Source organism: Coccinella septempunctata, chromosome 2 (genome assembly GCF_907165205.1).
Source record: "Coccinella septempunctata chromosome 2, icCocSept1.1, whole genome shotgun sequence".
In the NCBI taxonomy this organism is placed as follows: domain Eukaryota; kingdom Metazoa; phylum Arthropoda; class Insecta; order Coleoptera; family Coccinellidae; genus Coccinella; species Coccinella septempunctata.
The window spans coordinates 28,338,814-28,362,137 of record NC_058190.1 but is presented as its reverse complement, the minus strand read 5'-3'; the positions used below and the strand labels follow the sequence as shown (position 1 = coordinate 28,362,137).

The window sequence follows — 23,324 nt, the reverse complement described above, 5'->3', positions numbered from 1 at the left end:
CCGAAAAGTGGCAGACATTTCGAGGCGTTCATTTAAGAACTTTAAAAAACATGTAGCCGAGTCTAATATTTTTTGTGAATATGCACACTTTTGCCTGGAGGTCAAAATCGACAATAAACCTAAAAATTAGGAAATTTCTCACAAAACATCATCATTCTGAATAGCTATAGAATGAACTCATAGAAAATTAGTTATCATTTCTGATAAGTGAACATGGCTATTCACTATCACTTTTGACGCTTGAATGGATTGAAAATTTTTGATTCGCTTGCTCACATAGCCGTAGACTAATGCAAAATTTGTTTTTCACAATTTTTAATTGAAATTTTTTTAACTTGAACACAAATTTCATAGATATGTGTAAAATAGTTGAAAATTGGAAAAAGAAATCAGAACATGAAAATTTTTCACCCGGTAACTTACTAATGGAACATTATCTTTTCGAAAACAAAAACCAAAGTCCTTCATTATGGTGTTTTCCATAGGGGTCAATTTCTGCATTTTTTTTCTGCGATATGTTCTGTGATTTCTTAATGACGATGTCGTATGGTGGACTTGAGCTTTCCAACGAGCCTACAAATGGTATATTCATTCGAAAAACAAGGTTACACTAAGAGGCTGTAGGAAAAGGTTCTATTTTATTGCCAAAAATAATGGATTTGTTAAAAAGCTTTCTTTGTTTTTTAAATTATTTATTAATTTAATTTTTTTCAAGAGACTTTCTTGTTTTTCCTGATAACCACAAAATAAAAAAACAAAGATACGGTGGAATTCCACTTTGCGCGAGTTTTCCAACGAGCCCACAAGTGGAAAGAATATGTTTCCATTTCAAAAATGGAAGTTGGATGGATTTGCGACTAAGGGGTTGGGAAAGAATATTCAGTTTTATGCGTAAAAAAATAAGTACAATCGGAACTCAATTGTTGTTGTTTCTCAATTTTAAGTTATTGGTTGAGATACTATTGATTTAATTTTTTCAAGGGATTTCGTGTTTCTTCTGCACAAAATTAAAAAAAAATAAAGGATTCCTTGTTTCGGGAGCTCTCCAACTCACACATGGTATGTTTCCATTTGAAAAACGGAAGTTGGATGTGGTTGCGGCAAAAAGGGTAGAAATAAGCTCAACTGAAATCTAAAAATAAGTGAATTTATTTCCAGAAGTATTCGACATAGATTCATCGAATTCCCCAACACTGGAATATAGATCCCCTTATGATACTTATCATGTACTATTAAAGGTCATCCAATCGAATTGATAGTGCTCATTAGATAGTATAGTATGAGTTATATTCCTTCCAGTCTATCTCATATTATTCCTGTTTTTTTCGCAATATTAATTTGCACGGTTTTTCTCTTCGCTATTATGGATGAGAAACAAGCGATATTTGAATGTAAATTAGTTGAAGTGGAGAAAAAAATTCTATCTGGTAATGACTTTCATAGTCGTCTTTCATTCAATCATTTAATTTTTCTCATGTATAAATAAGAAGCAGACATATTAGTTTCATCGATATGCATGTTCACAACTAACGCATTAGGATTATGAGGAAACCAACTCTATTACTTATAATATAATACCACTATAATTCGTAAAAATATCATTATTATACCGACTGCCTCAATTAAACATGTCACATTTTCTGAATGGTCACTCAATTGATTTTTGTTGGAGTGGCTCAACTCATTGGCGCATCAAGACGAGGGTGTTAGGGCACAATTCCCCTCCTCCTCCCGGTCAATGAAAGCCTTATCTCCTGATGTCTGACTCAACCATGTGGTTTCATTTAGGATATTGACCTGTTCGATTTTTAAGTGGAAATGAAAAGAGAAACTTAAGATTGCCGAATAATTTTTCACATTATTCATATTTAGTAACTTACTCGATTTTATGAAATGGCTTATTTCGGTACCAACTGACAGAAAAAGACTTAGGACACAAGTGTAAAAAATAGCATATTAGTTCAAAATCTCAACAATAAAATTCGCCTGAATTATTTACAAATTCTTCACAATGCGGGCACCACGATTTTCTTCTTGTTCGAACCCTCCAACAATCGTCGTAAAAATGGGATAAAATAGGATAACAATAATAGCATTCTGTCAACAAAAGCACTTTTGATGAACTGTCTCAATTTTCTAAATTTTTTACACCATTATTATGTCTGAGATCGATCGCATGTTCCCCATTTTTTTCCGAAAGCCTAAAATAGCCGGTCAAAAAAAGTGTTTAAAAGGGTGCATAGAGGAATGTTTCAGATGTAGTCAGAAATTTTTCGTTTCATTCTGACAGCATAACAGCCCTAGAGCCCCAGCTGCAAAGATTAACCTTTGTATATTTTGTCTACAACTGAGCGCCAGTTATCCATTTTTACTCGATAGTTTAAAATGACCGGCCAAAAAAATTGAGAGTGTACGTAGAAGAATTTTTCAGATGTACTCAGGAAAATTTCTGTTTCATTCAGCTCTAGAGCCCCAGTTCTAATTAACGTGCGTTCAAAAAGGAATGCGTCGTCAGGTAGGCTGTGGAATTTTGAAGGTTGATATTCAGTGCTTGAACGTAACACTCAGCTGCTTCAATAACATTTTGTGATTTTCTTTTTAATTTGTTGAAATTATTGAATACGCCATAGGAATTTATCCTAAGACGTTTTCATATCGAAAATTACGCTATAATGTAATATAATATAAAAGTCATCATATTGTGGTGGAACAACAACAAGCGATACCTTTAGACACAAAATATGAACCTTCAAAATTTCACAGCCCACTTAACGACGAATTTTTTAAACGCACGTTATTGAAATGAAGCGATATTCTGCCTGTGACTCAGCGCATGTTGTCCATTTTTTTGATTAGTTTAAAATGACCAGTCAGGAGAATTGATGAAAAGGGTCCATAGAAGAAGGTTTCAGATATACTCAGGAAAATTTTCTTTTCATTCTAATAGCTCTAGAGTTCAAATAGCCGACCAATAATATGTATGTAAAGGAATCATACTTTTAATATGAAATCATATAGTCGCATCCTTTTCAAAATCAGGAAAAATATTGTGTGAATCACGTTGGGAAACAATTTTTTACCGAACTAGCGTTCTTTTCCGCAGAAATCCGCTTATTACGAAATAACTGCAACTAAAATAGGTTATTTGTGCAACTGGTTGCACAAATAACCTATTGTGCAGTTACAGCTACACTTGTTTCATTGCACTTATCGTTGAGATTGTTGCTCATATCGTAGAGATTATTGAGAAACTAGCCGAGCCTAGCTGTTTTACCCTATTGTCCTATTATCAACATATCAATACGGAGTGACTAAAAATTAACTCACAAAATTCATATTCTCGGTTTTTAATATTTTTCGAGTAGGTGTCGAACAGGTAAATTGGTATCTTGAACTTTTAATGTACAAATGAGGAGTTTATCATGCACTCTCTATAGGGGGTGGGTGGAGGCTAGTTGAGTTTTTAAATGGCAACACTCAATGCATAAATGGACAGACCTTTCATTGTGGAGGTTGATTTGGTCATTAATGTTTTTTTTTTAGTAAACCCTTTTTCAATTATTGAGATTGAATAATTTTTAAAATACGATAAATTAGGTATTAATTAGTTAATTAACCCTCTAATACCCAAGTCCGCCTTGAGACTGGTTGCATATAAGTGGATAAAAAATTATTCTGCCCATGTCCGCCTTCAGTATAGGTTCATTTTGTGAGTACAGGTGTTAATGTAAATCAGTTAACTATTTGCGAAAAAAAGATGTACATTATACATAAGCTAATTTGAAACTATACGGAAATAATTTTAAAAAAGAAAAAAAACTTGGGCATTAGAGGGTCAAGTACCTGAAATTCAAATCAGAATTACAATTTTGATGAAATTTTCATTGTAGTACGATATGAATGAGTACATTGAATAATACTAACACGTTTATCAAAATACCAGGTTGTTATTGTGATAACTTCTGAGTATGCAGGTTGAAAAAACACTCTGTTCATTCCGTTTCCAAAACTTCCATTTCAGATTCTACCATAATGAGTGTTATCAATTTTGTTGGCACACCTCACGTTTTCGTCGAATTGTTTCGTCTTTCATCAACTGATCAACAACTCTACTATGAAAAAAGCACGATTTCGATAACGCCGATAACACTCATCCCTATAGGCCTATAATAAAAAAGGTGGATAAAATACATCAATCACCAAATCATTTATTCGATTTTTCTTCTACAGAATAACATAGGAATATTTAATGATAGAAAAAGATTTTCGAAGTCTATAACATTCATATAGAAATGAGTTAAAAAGTAAAAAAATATAAAATCATTTACTATAATGTTGATTGGGAAGTTTTCGAATGATTTTAATTTTATTTTCAGTCATCCCATCGTACAAGAGTGAGTTCGTTCCAATAGACACAAGTTTTGGTACAGATGAAAAAATTTGGACAGTATCGGTGAACACAGAATCATCGAATACACCTTTAGTGTTATTACATGGTTTTGCCGCTTCGCTTGGATTCTGGTGTTTGAATTTCGAGCCTCTTTCTAGAGAAAGGCCGCTCTATGCCATCGACCTTTTAGGTATGATATGATGTGTAGTTAGTGAACCAAATATTGTTGAGTAAATCGAAATATTTTCCCTGTGATACCAAATTCTGAACGGAATTTTGTTGCCATTATAGTGTTCTTTGTTTGTTAACTTGGCAACGTTCGAACGTCCAGAGAAAATATCCTTATTCATGTATATGCAAATGAAAGTTTAAATGGGTTATATTTGAATCTAGTTACTCTATCTATACCTGTTCAAGTTTAAATTGACGGTAATCAGAATCAAACTGGCATTAGTCAAAATCTAATTGGCAACATCAATTTCAAACTGGCATTAATCAGAAGCAAATTGGCAATAATCAATATCAATCTGGCATCAGTCAATTACAAATTGACAATAAACAAAATCAAATTGGGAATTCTGAATTTTTAATCTCCATCGGAATAAAATATATTGAATGAAAAAATTTTATTGAATGATATACACAGTTAATAACGTAATTAATTAAAACAAATCGGGAAAAACAAATTTTCACAAAAACTACATCCTACATGCCCGATGCAGAAGGAATTATATGATAGCAATGAATTTTGCTCAATTAGTAATTGTTACGTTTCCCATATCGTTATGAACGATTTTTTCTAATCTCTGCAAATTCTGCACAGAAACGGAAGATAACCACAATCATGCGTTTTCTCGATAAGTTATCATAAAAAGATACGATTTCAGACCCTCATTCTGTTTCAGAATTAACGTTTATTACTGTTCACTGTTGTTTGGATATATTATTTATTTCATTTTGCAAACTATGCGAAGATTCGAGAGCCTCCGAATACATTAGTACCTAATACTTTCGAAGTATTTCAATCAGAAAAACTCATAATTTTTGAACGAAAAAGACAGAGAAAAAGAGCTGTAAAGGTGTATTGATCTGTATGATCAACTGATTCAGCTCCATTCGAACTTTATGTTCGATTTTCACAGTTGCAATTTTATTCTGTTTATTGACGATTCGAAATTGATAAATGCAAGTTCGAACTTGATTATTGCGAATTTGCTTCTGATTAATGCCAGTTTGAAATTGATTTAAACGATTTGATTTTGACTAATGTCATTTTGATTTTTATTAGCGCCAATTTGAACTTGAAAAGGTGTACCTATAGTCAGGGCCGCCGCCAGACATTTTGCCGCCCCGGCAAAATAAAATTTCGCCGCCCCCGCAAAATGATATTTTGCCTACTTGCTATAATAATAATAATAATAATAATAATAATGGGTATTTATTTCCAGAATTGTACATAAGTGACAAAATGGAAACAGGTCAAAATTCTCTACAAAAGATATTAATTACATTGTACCAATACGATATATCTATCTACTACAAAACTCCAAGAATTCGATTACAGAATAGGGTTCACATTGAACTAACATTAAAAATAATTCTTTCTTGAAGAGTTTAATTTCCTTTATATCTCTAATTTTTCTTGGTAAGTGATTAAACAATTTCATACTCATATAGAAGCTATTACGTTCAGTGATTGACAGTTTGTGAATAGGTAGTAAATACTCAATGATTCTCCTGGTAGCATTTACATTTCTATATTTCTCAAAATAGGAATTGTTCTTGAATAAAAATAATAAGAGTCTATATACATATAGGCCAGGCACAGTTAATATATTATGTCTCTTGAATACACCTCTACACGATTCCCTATATTTCATCCCAAACATTATTCTTATAGCTAGTTTCTGGGTAATAAACACACGTTCAGCTTGAGTGCTTCCTCCCCATAGTATAATTCCATATGATACAACTGATTGAAAGTTTGTAAAATATACTATCTTCAATGTTTCCATATCGATTCTGTTTCTAATTGCTTTCAACGTATAAATGATTGTGTGAAGCTTTTTTGTTACTGATTCGCAGTGCAACCCCCAGCCAAGATTTTTCTCAATAACTACACCCAATAATCTCGTACATGAGTCTATCTGAACTTCTCCATTATCAAAATCAATAGTCTCAGGGAACGATAAATTTGAGCGATTAGTCGAAAACATTAGAACGTTAGTTTTGTTTCTATTGAGAAGCAAACCATTATCTAGGCACCATTTTTCAATCCGTGTCATGGATATTTTCAAATTATTCACAACATCCTCAATGTTTCTACCTGATATTAAAACATTAGTGTCATCAGCATATAGGTATGTTTCTATGAGCTCCTCTATAGGTGCCATGTGCTCAGTAGTTGTGTCCTGTGGTTGCGATGTCTCAGTTAAGATGTCAACATGTGGAGGAAGTTCACTTTGAGGGCAGAAAATCTCGTAGAAAGCTTCGGGCAGGTCGTCAATATAGACTACGAATAGAATAGGTCCCACTATAGTACCTTGAGGTACTCCTTTAAGTATGGTCCTTTCAGATGACAGAATTCTTGTACCTTCGTGATGTAAAAAAGTTATTTGTTTTCTGTTGGTGAGGTAACTTCTAAAAAGTCTCAGAGGTATTCCCCTTATACCACATCTTTCCAGCTTTCTCAACAGCAATTTGTGATCCACGGAGTCGAAAGCCTTCGAAAAATCGACAAAAAGCCCAGCGGGACATTGACCTTCTTCAAGGATAGAAGTTATTTTCCACAGGAATTCGAATAAAGCTGTTTCAGTGCTTTTGGCCTCAGTGAAACCATGTTGAGTCTTCGATAAAACATTGAATTTCTTAAGGAACTTTACGAGGCGGTTTGAAAGAACTTTTTCGAAAATCTTTGCGAATGAGGTGATTAAACTAATTGGTCGGTAGTTAATGAAATCGTTTAAATCACCTTTTTTGTGGCATGGTCTTACGAGAGTCTTCTTTAGGGAATCTGGGAAAATGCCTGATTTGAACACATGGTTCAATATGTAACAGAGAGGTTTTATTATTAGGGAAATATGGCGTTTAATGACATTTATTGGGACTCCGTCATATCCACTGGAAGGTTTATTTTTCATTGATCTGATCACATCTAGTAATTCAGGCTCCTGAACTTCAAAAAGGTAGAATGAGTTGGATAATTTAGGTTTAACATTGCCATAAGTACCATCAGCAACAGAATTTGGAGATGTGGTGACGGGTGGCGTTATGAAGAAATCGTTGAAAAGGTCTGCTAACCGGGACATTTTCGCACCACTGTCAGTATATCCGCAAGGGAGTTTGTTCTCGGGTGATTTTTTTATGTTACTTATATCCTTGACAACATTCCAAACTGCTTTCGATTTGTTTTGGGCATTTTTTATGATAGAAGAATAGAAACACTGCCTACCTGAACTCAAAGCCGCATCATAACGACGTTTACAGCATCTATAGGCGCCTAAATACTCTGAGTTCTGCCTTGAGACAAGAAACAATAAATCCAACTCCTCCCTCAGTGACCGAATCTCAGGTGTTATTACCGCTGTTTTAGTTCTTTTAGTTTTCATTGATTTCAGAGGAAAAGCTACCTCAAAACTGTCAAGAAATCTATCAGAAAAGAAATCCCACATTTCATTTATATGGTCAATAGGCACGTTATATAGTCTGGACCAGTCAATATTCGTAAGAAGTTCGTTAAAAATGAGATGATTTTCTTCCCCAAACATTCTCACATTTCTCCTGATGACAGGTTTTTCCGAACCATTTTCACTCTGAAAGATGAACTTTTGACCGGAGTGATCAGACAGATGTTCCTCAATCACCATGGCAGCCCCTTCAACATTTGATATGATGTTATCTAGGCAAGTTGAGCTGTTCAAGGTCTTCCTGGTGGGTTCCATAATTGAAACCTTCAGATTATATGACTCTAGGATTGCTTGAAACATTTTGGATTCGCTTGAAGCAGTCAATAAATCGATGTTGAAATCTCCAGCAATAATGAATTTATATGTCGAACATTTATCAAGTAGAATCATCAGTTTTTCAAAAAAGATATCAATATTACTCAGAGGTGCAGTATTAGGACGATAAATGCAGATAATTATGTACTTATCAGAGCCAATTATGATCTGGCTTGCGCAGCATTCAAACGAGCCATTCACATTTAAATTTTTGAAGTCTACTCTATCTATACATTTCATACCCTGTCTGGAAAATATGGCACATCCACCATGTCGACCCTTCTCTCGGCAGAGCGCAGATGCCAGGAAATAACTTTGAGGTGTGTACATCTTAAGTTCTTCTTCGGTCTTCCAGTGCTCAGTTATACATAAAATGTCTATTCCATGGATAGATAATGTTGTCTCGAGTCCCAAGAATGAAGTTGCTATGGACTGAATATTCTGATGGAGGAGTCTGAAAGATTTACTATTTTTCAGTCTATTTACTATTTCATGACCGCAGGTGGAGTCGGGTTTTTCCGAAAAAAATTCCTAAAGTTGAACTCTCTCAAGACTACACCGCTCGGCCACAGTTCTGGGTTTGATGAATGATGAGTATAAGTACATCATTCTCTATGGAATAACGTACAACATGTTCAAAATGTAGATATTCAGAGATGAGTCTTTTTTATAAATTGATATGCCTTGGTAAATGTTGAATCTAAAAAAAGTTAAGAAAAAAAAAAAAGAATACAAAAGAGTGGGTTATATATCTTTTAACTACGCCGGCGCCGGTATCATACAGTAAAATATATACAGTGCAACATTTGAAAAATACAGATATAGAGTTGACCTTCACTATGATTCAATTTGAAATTCGAAACTACACAGATAAAGACATATAAGAAAATATACAACAGTTTCAATTCGTATAAACACGATATACAATTGTAAAGGGATGATAGGTACTCTTGTTTCTCAAGTATTTTAAATTCCTCCCAGAAATAAGCATTTCGAATTCAGATTGGCAAACAGAATATAAAAATTATTTCTGAATCGTCTCAAAAACTATACAGTCTGTGACGTTTATCAAAGAGACCGACTGGCTAGAGAGCAAAAAAATGGACAGTGAGTACCCGCTGCAGTGGAGATATTTATAGGCTGACTTTGATAGTTATTTATGAGTAGAATGCGGCATCTTTGATCGTTTTCCATCTGGCGGTATTCCTTTGTTTCTGGTTACAATTTATTTTTATTCGGTACTTTGAAAAGAACATATGTGAATTGTTTGGCGACGAAGCGCAAAAAGCCGCCTTTTCAATTTCAATTTCAATGATTAATAATGTTCGTCTTTTTGATTTTGAAAAAAAAATTTTTGTGTGAAAAAATTGGTATCGTTTTATCAACTGATTTGCTGCCCCCAGAATGTGCCGCCCCGGCAGGGTGCCCGGTTTGCCGGTCCTGACGGCGGCCCTGCCTATAGTACGAAATGAAATGAATTGGAGGTGAAGATCATAGCTTATATGGGGGATTGCAAGCTGAATTCGTTATAATTATCGAAATACAATTCGGGAGAAGAGTATTCAATATTTTTCGCCAACGAAATTGTGGTACCTCATTTATTGTATTATAATAAATACTACTTTGTTGTGCAAATGGAATGGGAATTGTGAGTTTATGCTTGTTTTTCTAATATGTATTAGGTTATTTCATAATGGCACAGCTCATTATGAAAACTTAAAATGGTTACCTCTATATTGTTTTATCTAGAACGAATCGGAAAAAATGGTGAAGGAAAAAGTGTTTCTTTTGTCCTCAAGAATCTACCGTTAAAATATGTGTGCAAGTCAGGTTCACCATTTATATTCAATATTTCAGTTTTTTCCAGATGCAACTTGTTATTCCTTTTCTTCGATATCTACTTACATAATTAAAAGTAAATTTTTAAATCCATATGGTCATCCTAAATTTATTTCCGTATACACACAGTTAAACAATTCGTATTCTCTATAATTTTTTCATTAACATTATCTTGCACTCTTCAATCTACATCGAGGAATTCACAAATCACAATAATTGAAGATGACATAAAAAATTTTAGGATTCGGAAGGTCCACCAGGCCTGATTTCAGCGAGAACAATTTAGAAGCTGAGAAACAAATGGTAGAGGCCATCGAATCATGGAGGAAACAGATGAAAATAGAAAAAATGATCCTATTGGGACACAGCATGGGGGCATATTTATCTGGATTGTATTCGATGACATACCCTGAAAGAATTCAGCACTTGATTCTGGCAGATGAATGGGGTTACACGGACAAATATGAAGAACCTCCGATTTTTTTACGATTTTTGTCGATTATCTTCTATAAATTCAACCCAATTGGATTTATCCGATCGATGGGACCTGAATGGGGTAAAACCTTCGCATTTTCGTACATTTTCAATACGAATATGCTATGCGCACCTATCTGTAGGCAACTGTCTGATATAGAAGTATTTTGCAGGTCCATATTTTATGCAAAAAACACGACGAGATATCTTCGGGAAAATAGGAGACAAATTGATGGATCAGTCGATATTACCAAAATATTTCTATTATTGTAATGCTGCAAGAGAACCAACGTGAGTATATCACCAAAAAATTGCATTTATTTCCTTAGCACATCGCTTCTTTCTTTCACATTCTTATTTCATTGATATAGGGTGTATATGATGGTCGCTTACAAGCACTTAATGCTGTAGGTAGCCTTTAAATTCGTTCTTTCGAGTGTCAAAAATCATTATTATAAGTACAACATAGCATGACCGTAGTTGGTCATTGATTCAATACAAACCAATAATTGTTCCAGTGTACTTATTTATGAATTTAAAGGAGCACAACGACCGATAGAAAAATAAGAAAATATCAATCAATATCAGACTATCAGTCTGGGTGAATGTGAAATGAAGATTCGCTTATTACTCTATTGAGCTCGAGAAAACTGATGGTTTGCTTCAATTTGTACAGGGTGGGCAAAATTCGTTGTCTACTGAGGGGATCTCGAGAACTATAGCAGCTAGAAGAAAACGTATAACACATCTCGAGCTGTTTTTTTTCCTGACTAATCCAAATCTGAAAACAGAACCGGCCTATCATTTCTATATGTTTTCAAGACAAATTGGCGGTAATCAGAACCAAAATGACATTAGTCCAAATCATAAATCAAATTGGCAACATCAATTTCAAATTGGCAACATCAATTTCAAATTGACAATAAACAAAATAAAATTGCAACTATAAAAGTCGAACATCAAAGATCGAATGGAGCTGAATCGGTTGATCACACAGATCAATATAACGTGCGTCCAAAAAAATTCGTCGTCAAATAGGCTATGAAATTTTGAAGGTTGATGTTCGGTGGCTGAACGTATGTCTTTCCTTGAATTACTCCATCTTTCCAAAATGTAAACAATGATGACATTAACCTATACGTAATTTTGTACGGAAAGTTAAAAGGCACTTTTTATAAAAGGTTTCTTGTAAATTTTACCCAACGTGTGAAAAGCATTTCATTCATTGAGTAAGATGCCAAGAATCCAAGCAAACTGCGGTGGTAAAATTTTAACCGTCCCCTATTTTCATTTGTAAGAGACATGAATTTTGTATTGATAGTGGTATTTTTTTTTTTTGTGAAAAAGTTCTAGCTACTAATCTACTTCAGTCATATGAATAAATCATATGATTATTAATTCTCTATAAATATTGAATTCATTTGGTCATTACTGAAAATCCATGACTAAAAACTAGAGAACTGAATTACATGAAATTTATTAAATTTCAATTCAGCTATAAAAAGGCATGATGCTTTCTCCTTCATGACATTCTGCTGTTAAAGTCCCATAAAAGAGAATAGGTCCCATATTTTGTCTTTGACCAATTTTTTGGATGCTACAAGGGTAGATAATCACAACCTCTTCAATTTTCTGATAACATGTAAATCTTCATGGAAACAAATGGATGTCTTTTTTTCAAAATCGTGTGGCATATGCCAACAGATACTCCAGCCACTTGAGATAAAACCCGAACAGAGGTTTGTGTCATCATATTTTCATTACTGCCGAACTCTGGAGTTTTCTTCTTTGGTCGATCACTTTCTTTTTTGTTTGAACATAACTGTTTCGTCAACATATCGCAAAACATTAGGTACTATGGAAAATTGATAATAAGCCGAACAAAATATTTCAAAATATTTCCATCTATTTTCTCGCCAATTTTGAAGTAGGATTCAGAAGTAAAATCTTTTCATACGTCTGTAAAACCATCTTTATAATTTGCTGATAATTTCAATTCAATAACAATCCAAAATGCTTGATTGACAGTTCACCTGGAAAATAGTATAGAACAAGCTAAGAATTACGTTTAGACACGTTCAAAATTCCATAGCCTACTTGACGCCGAATTTTTTTGAACGCACGTTACCTTTCCAGCTCTTTTTCTCTGTTTTTTTCGTTCAAAAATTATGAGTTTTTCTGGATCTTTGAAAGTATCAAGTACTAAGTGTATTCGGAGTCCCTCAAATCTTTGCATATATAGTTTACGAAATGAAATGAATAATATTCAAACAACAGTGAACAGTAATAAACGTTGATTCTGAAACACAATGAGGTGCTGAAATCGTCTCTTTTATGATAAATCATTGAGAAAACGCAGGATTGTGGTTAACTTCCGTTTCTGTTCAGAATTTGCAGAGATTGAAGAAAATCAATATTGGCAAGGCAACGATTGTTAATTGAGCAAAATTCATCGCTCATATCATTCCTTTCTGAATTGGATGCAAGATATAAATTTTTGAGAAAATTTGTTTTTCCCGTTTGGTTTTGATTAATTACGTTATTTACTGTGTATATCACTCAATAAAAATTTTTCATTTACATATTTTATTCCAATGGAGAATTCAAATGCAGAATTCCCAATTTGATTTTGTTTATTGTCAATTTGCAATTGATTATTGCCAATTTGCTTCTGATTAATGCCAGTCTGAAATTGATGTTGTCAATTTGATTTTGACTTATGCCATTTTGATTCTTATAAGCGCCAATTTGAACTTGAAAAGGTATTCTAGTTTTGAACGAAAATTGAGAAATTGTCATTTTCAATCATGCGGTCGTGTGCAATAAAATACTAAAATAGAAATAGTAACCTGTTGATCATTAGACAATCAATAACAGACCATATGTCAAGGATCTCGAGAATCGGTTGAAAGTTAATGTCCAAATAAGTTATGGTGATGATTTTTTATTCTGTGCAGTACTGAACAGAAAAATTAATCTATCTTGTAATTTCTTCAATAAATTAATGTAATCAGTAGATCACTTTATCCTAGACGCCTATTTTGAATGCAGGAGAAAATAATATCTATTGGACATTGGAGCGATATGAGGAAAGCAGTATGGACCGTGGTGGAACAGTACCTATTAGGGCTGGCCAGCCGGGAGCTAAAGCTTGTACAGACATGGCATAATGAAGCTAAAAGCCAACAAATTCTATAACTCCTTCATTTCTTGCTGGCTGAAAAATCTAAAGGGTATTTTAAAATTCATGTCGTCGATGTTCAGTTTTAGTCCACCGCAAACATTGTTTGGAAATATCTTTTTTCGAATTTTGACATATGAAATGACACTTTTTAAAACTCCTTAATGTTTTGAAACTAGCGTCGAAAAGTTAAGTGTCAACTGTTGACAAAACGATATGTATACTTGCGTCCAAGTAACGAAGTCAAAAATAAATATTTCTGAATTCTGCGAGGAAGGGGAGAGACGTTTATGGTACTATTAATAATAATCTTTATTCAATAGTCGCGTCCTACTCAAAATTAGAAAACGTTGGACAACACTTTTTTCTTAACTCGCCTTTCTGTAAATTATTGAACAGGCATTTCGACGCTGTCATTCATGTGAATATAGTTTGTTCACGAATGCCGAAAGGTTCTTATCAAATAAAAAAAAATTTTTAATTCTACCAAACAATATTGGACGTTTTTGAATCTAATTCGCGAAGTTGAAATTTCATCGAACTCTAAAAGCTAGAAGTTTGATAAACCGATGAATTATGGTTCAGAGCACAAGTGATTCATTTATGAATGTCATGAAACTCAAGAAAAGATAGATTACTTAATACTTTCACTCTATTCAAAAGTTGTGGATGAAATTATATTAATCCAACCGTTTATTACTTATTGCATAGCCAAATTTCGTCGCTAATTTTCTAATTTAATTTATTGCAGAGTTATAAATATGATAGTGATTTAACTTTGTTACAGGGGTGAAAAAGCGTTTTATAATATGGTTCTTGGAGTTGGATGGGCCAAATATCCGTTGATCAAGAGAATAGATAAACTGGATAAAAACATTCCAATAACATTCTTATACGGTTCACATACTTGGATGGACAGTGCAATGGGTCCTAGAATAAAACATTTAAGACCAGATTCATTCGTAGATGTTCATGTAAGTATTAAATCGTCGGACAATGAAAAAATTACATCCCGATTTTTCACATTAGAAAAAAAATTTAAAAATACTCCATAAACATTTTGAAGATTTCTTCGGTTTTTATCGGAAACAAAATGACGAAAGATGAAAGAAACAATAGAAAAAAAATCCTACTTATCACAAACACTACTTATTTTCGTGATTTTTGATACATGCTGGAAATCATTAACATTCATTTTCTATGCAGTGAAATTACTTCAATGCGAAACGTATCTGTAATATCAAAAAATTGTAAAATGATGACTAAAGGTTATTTCTCTATACGTTCCTAAATAAGTGTATCAACGGTCAACTGTAGATTTCTCATGAAAAAATTACATTTTTTTTCTCTTCAATTTTTCCTCTGGGTCTTCGTTTCCGAGGTACAGGGTGTCAAAAATTTATATATTTTTCAGTTTTTTGCTAATATCTCGGGAAGCGTTTGAATTACAGAATTGAGTTTTTGTACACGCGTTATCATTAATAATAGCTTTCTGTACTTAACGTATGAGATGTACCAGGGGCGGAGACATTGAATTTGAACGAAGGTTTTAGCCCCCAAATTTTATACCATTGGACCAATTTGCATTTTCACAAGGGTAAAAATCCAAATTAGTAAACGAAAATAATAACACCATCAGTTGATGACATCTTTTCTGCAAAAGATTTCAAACAGACCCAGGTGACCATATCTCATAACAGTTATGAAGGAGAAATGTATCCCGCGCTCCTTGTTTTATAACAGATATATCACACTAAGAGTACAAATACAGAACGCTTATGTAGCAGCTATGCTCCTATGTCCGCCTCAAACAAGGAACACATCTCCTTTCTGAAAGGAGCATAAATAGTTCAAACATGGATCATGCAAATATTTGTTTCATGGGAGATCTATATATATTACCTTCATGTGTTATGTTTATTATGTTTCATTTGTTATTAAAGACGCTTTCAACAAAAAGATGAAAAATTATGGAAATTAATATAAACTATTGCAATAATAATGAACTCGAATTTTGATTTTTCAAATAGTGTGTGTTTATCAATCATTCTTGAGAATAAAATTCAAAATCATCTCACATCAGTTCGGTGAGGTATGTGAACGAATGAACTAATGTTCAAAAACAATATATTTTCATAAATTTCAGATTACCAAATTAGTGCACACGTTAATAGAACTAGAAAGAATAAATTACATCATGCAAACTGCTGGGTTCATGATTATTGTTCTCCAAGAAAGATTTTAGGACATGTTTTTCTGGTCTTTGCACTTTCCTGCATTCCATAAAAAGAATAATCAACAGTTCGTTAATCTTTTGGCTTAGGTCAAAAAGTTTTTAGAAGAATTTTGTCCATGTTATGCGTTAAGAAAATGATAAGAATACTATATGCATATTTCATATCTTTCTGAAGAAAAAATTTTCAATATAAGTATGTGATTTATTCATTTATTTCTACAAATGATGTACATGCAACACGTGAGAAAATAACCTATATCGAAATTTACATCAAACAGGACATTATTTATTCAAATATAATTTTTATATGCTGGATATAATAAAACCATAGCCTATTATGTTTTATAGAACTGCTATGAAAATACGAGAAATGATTTATTGACCTACAGTTCGATATCCATAGCACTTTCTTTTCAGTTATTCACCATTTCACTGGAAAATTACTATGACACACAAATAACTTATCAAACGTTCAATATCTGCACTTCACTTTCAGTAATCCACTATTCAACTGACAAAACGTCTAAATGATAATAAATAAATATCGAAACGACAGCAGTATCGATAGCATTTCTCACAACCCTCCATATTTGTTTACGTTTTACAGCGCCCTCGACGGTAGTTAAAACGCTTATGGTGTCATGCTCTGTCGATGATCTCAAAATGATACATGGCAAATAAAGAACAATGTTACAAAAATGTTACGTGGATATCTTGGAGCGGGTACATGAAATTTACAAAATGTGGATATAATTTAAATACAGCACAGGTACATCCCAAATATCGTATCAGACACGTAATGGTTACAGAAAAATAACACATAACAAAGTTCCCCATTCGATCTCCCGAGAAAACATAACAGATATGTTACTGGTCACCTGGGGAACTACTGGCCTCAGCGCAGCCTGCTTTTACTCTGTCCACCTGTGGAGTGGATAGCCGATTACTGTGCTACTGTGTTTCTACACTAAACCGCAGAGGGATTTTAATTTGAGAAAAACATCTTGTGGTTGATAAATATGTTCTGTTCTCTATATTGGGATTCCTCTGAATTTGGAGAAATTCTATAAGAATAATTTCATTTTGCCTTTTGCCGTTATCTTATTATTGTTTCAATCCTAACGTCCCTTTCGCCATTTTGCAACCATCGTTAAGGGTTTCCTAAAATTATTTTTTGAAGTGAATATTTCTTTGGGCGTGCTCGCACTTTGGGAGTAAACCGAGTAAATCAAGATCTGTTCAAATCTGCGATACGGCCGAATGAAACTAAATAGTCCAATGCATCGCTGTACTTGAACAAGATATCAGGCATGGCCGATGGCCGAAACGGAAGGGTTATCAGTTATCACTCTATCTTGACTAATGTCAAGATAGCTGTCAGAAGTTTTCTAATTTGCTCCTGATTTTTTTAATTATTTTTCAATGTATAATAACCGTACATCTACGGGAGATGATTCCCCAACATTAGGTTCCTGTAGCGTTGCTCGAACACCTGAAGAACAATTGAATCATCACTTGGAAGACCGGACCTGTTCCAAAAGAATCTCCCGGTCAGAGAGTGGAATTATTAGAGTTATTTCGTTGAATATTGAAGGAATCTCCAAAGATAAAAGCGATTATTATTATTATTAGTGGGATATCCATCCTCCTTCGGCTTTAGACAAATAAAAGAAAAAAATTTGATACCGTAAGAAGGTGATAATTTGCAGATTATATTAACACCAATTGCATTAGCAATCTTGATAAATGATTACATAGAACATTTTCAAGCGGCGGTACGCGTAGTAGTAAAATATATTCCCACTGTGAGCTTGTAGACTTAACGGTAGGTAAGTTTGCAAGTTTGCATATTTTTTAAGACCAAAAAGACGCATACCGTGAAAGCGAAAAATCGTTGTTGTTGTATTGCGTAGATACCAACCAGAGGCAACCTGTCCTGTCTCTGATACTACATCTATACAGGGTCTTTCACGAGGAACCTCACCCATATTTATACGGGAAACTACTGAACGTATTTTCATGAAATTCAGCACTTATAAGTATTTCACGATGCTGATGAAATCTAAAATATTTTCAAGGCATGAGCACCTCCGGTTTTTCCGGATATGACGTCAACTTCCGTTTTTCAAATTAGAACACCATTTTTTTATTGCAGAAATAGATTCCTTAGAAATTTTCAAGTTATTTTGATGTAACATTTTTCAGTTTTGGTTGGAAAATTCACTCTGAGCGGGAAAATTCGAAAAAAAAATCGAAAATAGAGCTCCGCTGAAACAAGAATAACTTCGAGGTTTTTGGATGGAAAATTTTCATTTTTGGGATTTTTCAAGATGTAAGATTGATGTATCCACTTTAAAAATCGAAATCGCGATTTATGATACAGGGGGTGAAAAAATCGCTTTCAAAGTTAGGGATGACAAAATCGTGAAAAATCAATTTTTTCAAATTAGAACCCCATTTTTTTATGGCAGATATTGAATCTACGTTAAAAAATAATGTGAGTGTATGCATCACACCCTTGCCCTAAAATGGATATTTTCTGAGTTATTCACAAAAAACTGTTTTTCGTCTTGAATTTTCAGCTATTTCTTTTCCCTTCACGCCAAAAAGATGAAATTTTCAGGAACTGTTATTTGAACCATGCTGTAGATTTTTCACCCCTTCTTGGAACCGACTTCAAGTTACTATTAGGAGAACCATGGCAAACTCTCGCAGTTATAACTAGAGAAGATGCTCAAAGTTTTGACCGTTAATTTCTAGACATTTATTTATACGTCTCAGGAATGCTTCGTGCGTTTCTCTTCTTATTTCATCGGGAGGAAGAGATCTGCAAAAGTGTTTAAAAACCAAATTGAGTTTCAAAACTATGAATCTAAAAACCTAAACAAACCTGAACGCATTTCTGACTCGTTCTATGCAGTCCTCTTTATCAGTCAGGGGAGTTGAGTAGACAATATTTTTTATCCTACCCCAAACATAATAGTCTAAATGAGTTAAATCGGGAGAACGAGGTTTCCGATACAAATTCGAATCAAAATTCGCCATCTATTTAGGAACAACCTGTAACTTTTTTCTCTTGCATATTAGGGTAGTAAAATCTAAAACATGGTTTAAGTAACAGTTCCTGAAAATTTCATCTTTTTGGCGTGAAGGGAGAAGAAATAGCTGAAAATTCAAGACGAAAAACAGTTTTTTGTGAATAACTCAGAAAATATCCACTTTAGAGCAAGGGTGTGATGCATACACTCACATTATTTTTTAACGTAGATTCAATATCTGCCATAAAAAAATGGGGTTCTAATTTGAAAAAATTGATTTTTCACGATTTTGTCATCCCTAACTTTGAAAGCGATTTTTTCACCCCCTGTATCATGAATCGCCATTTCGATTTTTAAAGTGGATACATCAATCTTACATCTTGAAAAATCCCAGAAATGAAAATTTTCCATCCAAAAACCTCGAAGTTATTCTTGTTTCAGCGGAGCTCTATTTTCGATTTTTTTTTCGAATTTTCCCGCTCAGAGAGAATTTTCCAACCAAAACTGAAAAATGTTACATCAAAATAACTTGAAAATTTCTAAGGAATCTATTTCTGCAATAAAAAAATGGTGTTCTAATTTGAAAAACGGAAGTTGACGTCATTTCCGGAGAAACCGGAGGTGCTCATGCCTTGAAAATATTTTAGATTTCATCAGCATCGTGAAATACTTATAAGTGCTGAATTTCATGAGAATACGTTCAGTAGTTTCCCGTATAAATATGGGTGAGGTTCCTCGTGAAAGACCCTGTAGAGTCTTACTTACTTCAGAAGGCTGTGCTAAGACCAACAGTTTGTAGATGTGATTCTTCTCTTTACAGAATTGACTAATTCGATTTAAGAATGTTAATATTAATGTTATAATGTCAATGTTAATGTTGATGTTACTCTTAATGTTAATGTTGAGGTTAATGTTAATGTTAATGAAGAATCGTCTGTATAAAACTGGAAGGAAAATTGAACAATGAAAACTTGCTGCGGGAAAAGATTGGCTCGTGAAGTTTTTGGAACGCCATAAAAACATTTTGATCCAAAAAAGTTGCCAAACAAAATAACAGATGATATTGAAAATTATCGTGCGTATTCAACCCTTTTCCCACACGCATTTCAAGTTGCAAAGAGTGACTTTCTCAAACTATGCGGGAAAAACGCATGCTTGCGAGAGAGACTAGCAGGGGTTTTCCCGCACTCAAATGTTGTAAAATAAATGGAATTCTGTCATCTCTCTATGCACCGAACGCCAACGATGAGATAACCATGGTGACGACATACAGAATCAGGAAGATATAGCTATATCTACTTGTTCAGAATAATGTATATCACTGCATATTAATTAATCATATCAAACTTGGTCCGTTTTTTAAAATGGTTTCATAGAATTCCAGCGTTTATATAGAAAAAATATTGTTCCTGACTGCTTACTTCCAATTCACAATGATGTTAATGGTAATGGTAATGTAACGTTGTGAGCTACGATGTGAGCGCTTAAATAACAATAAATTCAAGAAATATTTTTGACGGAATTTGTTGTATATTATCGTTTTGAAGTAGTGCAGTAAAATCTACAGGTTTGAAAAAGATCATTGAAGTGTAAAGACGCCCTTTGAATACCCTTAGATAAGCCGGATTTTATATTTACACATATCTACCTATTTGAAAATTTTTTGGAAAAACACGTTTTAATTAGATATTAACTTGTCTGTCAGATTTATAAATAGGTAATATGTATATAATAACTCCATTAATTGCTGGAAAAAAATGTATTCATTCAATTTTCTAAGTACATCATGATTTTCCGAGAAAGACACGAAAAGTTTGTGGAAACTGAAGTAGGATATAAAAACCTTCAATTGCAATTGATCAAGAAAAAGTCAGAAAACTGCAACATCGACTAGATACGTAAACTTGTCGTTCCTTCTCTAGCATTCCTTAAAATTTTAACATTTTGATTTTTTGGTTGCAGGTAGTTGACAATGCAGGTCATCATATATATTCAGAGAATGCTGATCATTTCAATGAAATTGTCTCAACAACCTGCCGGCTTGCTGACCAGAAGAAGTGCCCACCAAAGCTCTAAAGAAATAAGAAATTAAAAGACATTCGAGACATGTACAAACACATCTATTTTGTAATTTATTGATCAGCTATTTGAAAATCTATCCTTATCTTTATTTGCTGTTTTTCAATTCAATTTTCGTACAACGTTGTTTAGAGGGAAAAGTATTGAATATTTGTGAGAAAAGAATACTTACATAAAGTATGTGTGACGTGTGTACCTGCAGGTAGTGAACGTTGTGGCGATTCAAAATATATTTTACGTAAATAAAATTCCCTAGGTTTTCGAGATTTTCGAAAATTCAAAAAAATTACCCTCACTCTTTTTGGTGGCAAGACTCCAAATGAAGGAATCTTTTCAATCCGTTTTTTGGATAGTATTCCTGGATAGATATGCGACATCGAATGTACCACATGATTTTCGGGATGCCTGCATAGTTTTTTTTAAACAAAGAATCAAATTTCCTGTTTCAATTGTTTTTTCCTAACCTAACGTGGTGTAAAGCAAATATGGTTACCTGTTAACTGGGTGCCAAAGTAATAAAGAATATGCCTGTTTTATTGAGATTCCGAAATGGTTAAACTCACTGTATTTCCAGCATTCGATAAAGAAGAAATTCCTATTGCAATGAGTCAAGGCCTAGTTTAATGTGAACCTTGTTTTTGAAATTTTTAGCACCTGGAATAAAACATGCAAGCAGAATATAGCAATCTTTCATTGGAAGATGTAGATAATGTATTAGATCTCATGGTGGTCACTCTAAACACATTTTGTGAAGATGAATTTAATAAAATGATATTTATTTTCATGATTAAGAGGAGTTTATACCACGGGACTTTCTCGCCATCCGTTTAAGACTTAAAGTGGGAAAGAGTGAAAGACTACCAGAATTTGGGGTGTTGCCGGAACACTTGAACGATAAGTAGAAGCTTGAGTATTCAAGCCTGAATACTCAAGGGTAGAAGTTACGAATATTACAATAGTTTCCACTTTCGTCGAAAAGATGGCAGCACTTAACGAACGTCTTTTTTCAATTTCACCAGGATACGAATTGTGGCCAATGGAGAGACTTTTCGAGAAATTTTTTCATGTGGAAATTCATAGAAGAGCTACTTCTATCTCGGAAAGTTAATAGCATGAATTTGTTCTTCAATGAAAAAAATTTTTAATTTTTTTTGCGTTTGACGAATAAAAAAATTTCTGACTTTCCGAGGTGACCAACTGATTGAATTGAATTATAATGAAAACTCATATAAATTAGTGGTTTCTGACGAAAGATATTCATTTTCTCTTGTTGAACTGACCACTAAAACGGTGTAGACCCCTCTTAAGGACCAACTACACCGCTTGAACTTGACGTCCAACAGCGCGTTTCACTAGACCTTGATTGGCTTATCAACGATTGGACATTCACACAATTTTCAGAATGAATCCATGAAATTTTTTCATGCATGAATAGGGATATTTTAAAAAAGAAGCAATTGAGAAGACCCACTAAATTGGCGTCTATAGATCAGTTACTATGAAATTTCAGCTTTTCTCTGTGAACTAAGCATGATAGCATCTCAGTTGGACCATGATTTGATTATTAATTTTTTTTTCTTTTTTAACTGTTTATTGCATATTTACAATCTTCTTTTATATAGTTAGTAAATTTTATGAAAATCTTGTCTTGATTCGGCTTCCATCCATCAATCGTTCGTACAAATATTATTCCTCCAAGAAGTCTTCGGGCCAGGTTCTTTTCAGCCTCTTCTCCAAGAGGGGTTGGGCGAAAAGATTACTAATCATTATATTTTTATGATCTGTGGTTCGGTCCCTGTATTTGTTGACTCTTGGCTTAATAGTGTCTTTTATAGATTTTATCCCCAGATCATTTTGTAGAGTTTGGTTTGACAAATACCATGGAACTCCTATCATACGGAGCGTTTTCGACTGGAATGCCTGAAGTATTCTTGTGTTGTACGGCTTAGAACATCCCCACAGTTCTATTCCGTATGTCCACACTGGTTCCAGGATATATTTGTAGATTGTCAATTTATTTTCAAGGGACAGCTTCGATCTTTTGTTCAATAACCAGTACATATTCTTCACTTTAATGTCGAGTTGT

At 33.7% G+C, this 23,324-nt stretch overlaps 1 protein-coding gene across 1 annotated transcript; it reads left to right on the top strand.

Moving 5' to 3' along the window:
• Window positions 1–1,260: 1,260 nt before the first annotated feature.
• On the top strand, window positions 1,261–21,400 carry LOC123308326 ((Lyso)-N-acylphosphatidylethanolamine lipase-like). The gene is made up of 6 exons (XM_044890938.1): window positions 1,261–1,427; window positions 4,377–4,580; window positions 10,472–10,786; window positions 10,878–10,995; window positions 14,673–14,859; window positions 21,122–21,400. Exons 1-6 carry the CDS (start codon window positions 1,280–1,282, stop codon window positions 21,233–21,235), a joined length of 1,086 nt encoding a protein of 361 aa, XP_044746873.1. The 5' UTR covers window positions 1,261–1,279; the 3' UTR covers window positions 21,236–21,400.
• The last annotated feature ends 1,924 nt before the right edge of the window (window positions 21,401–23,324 follow it).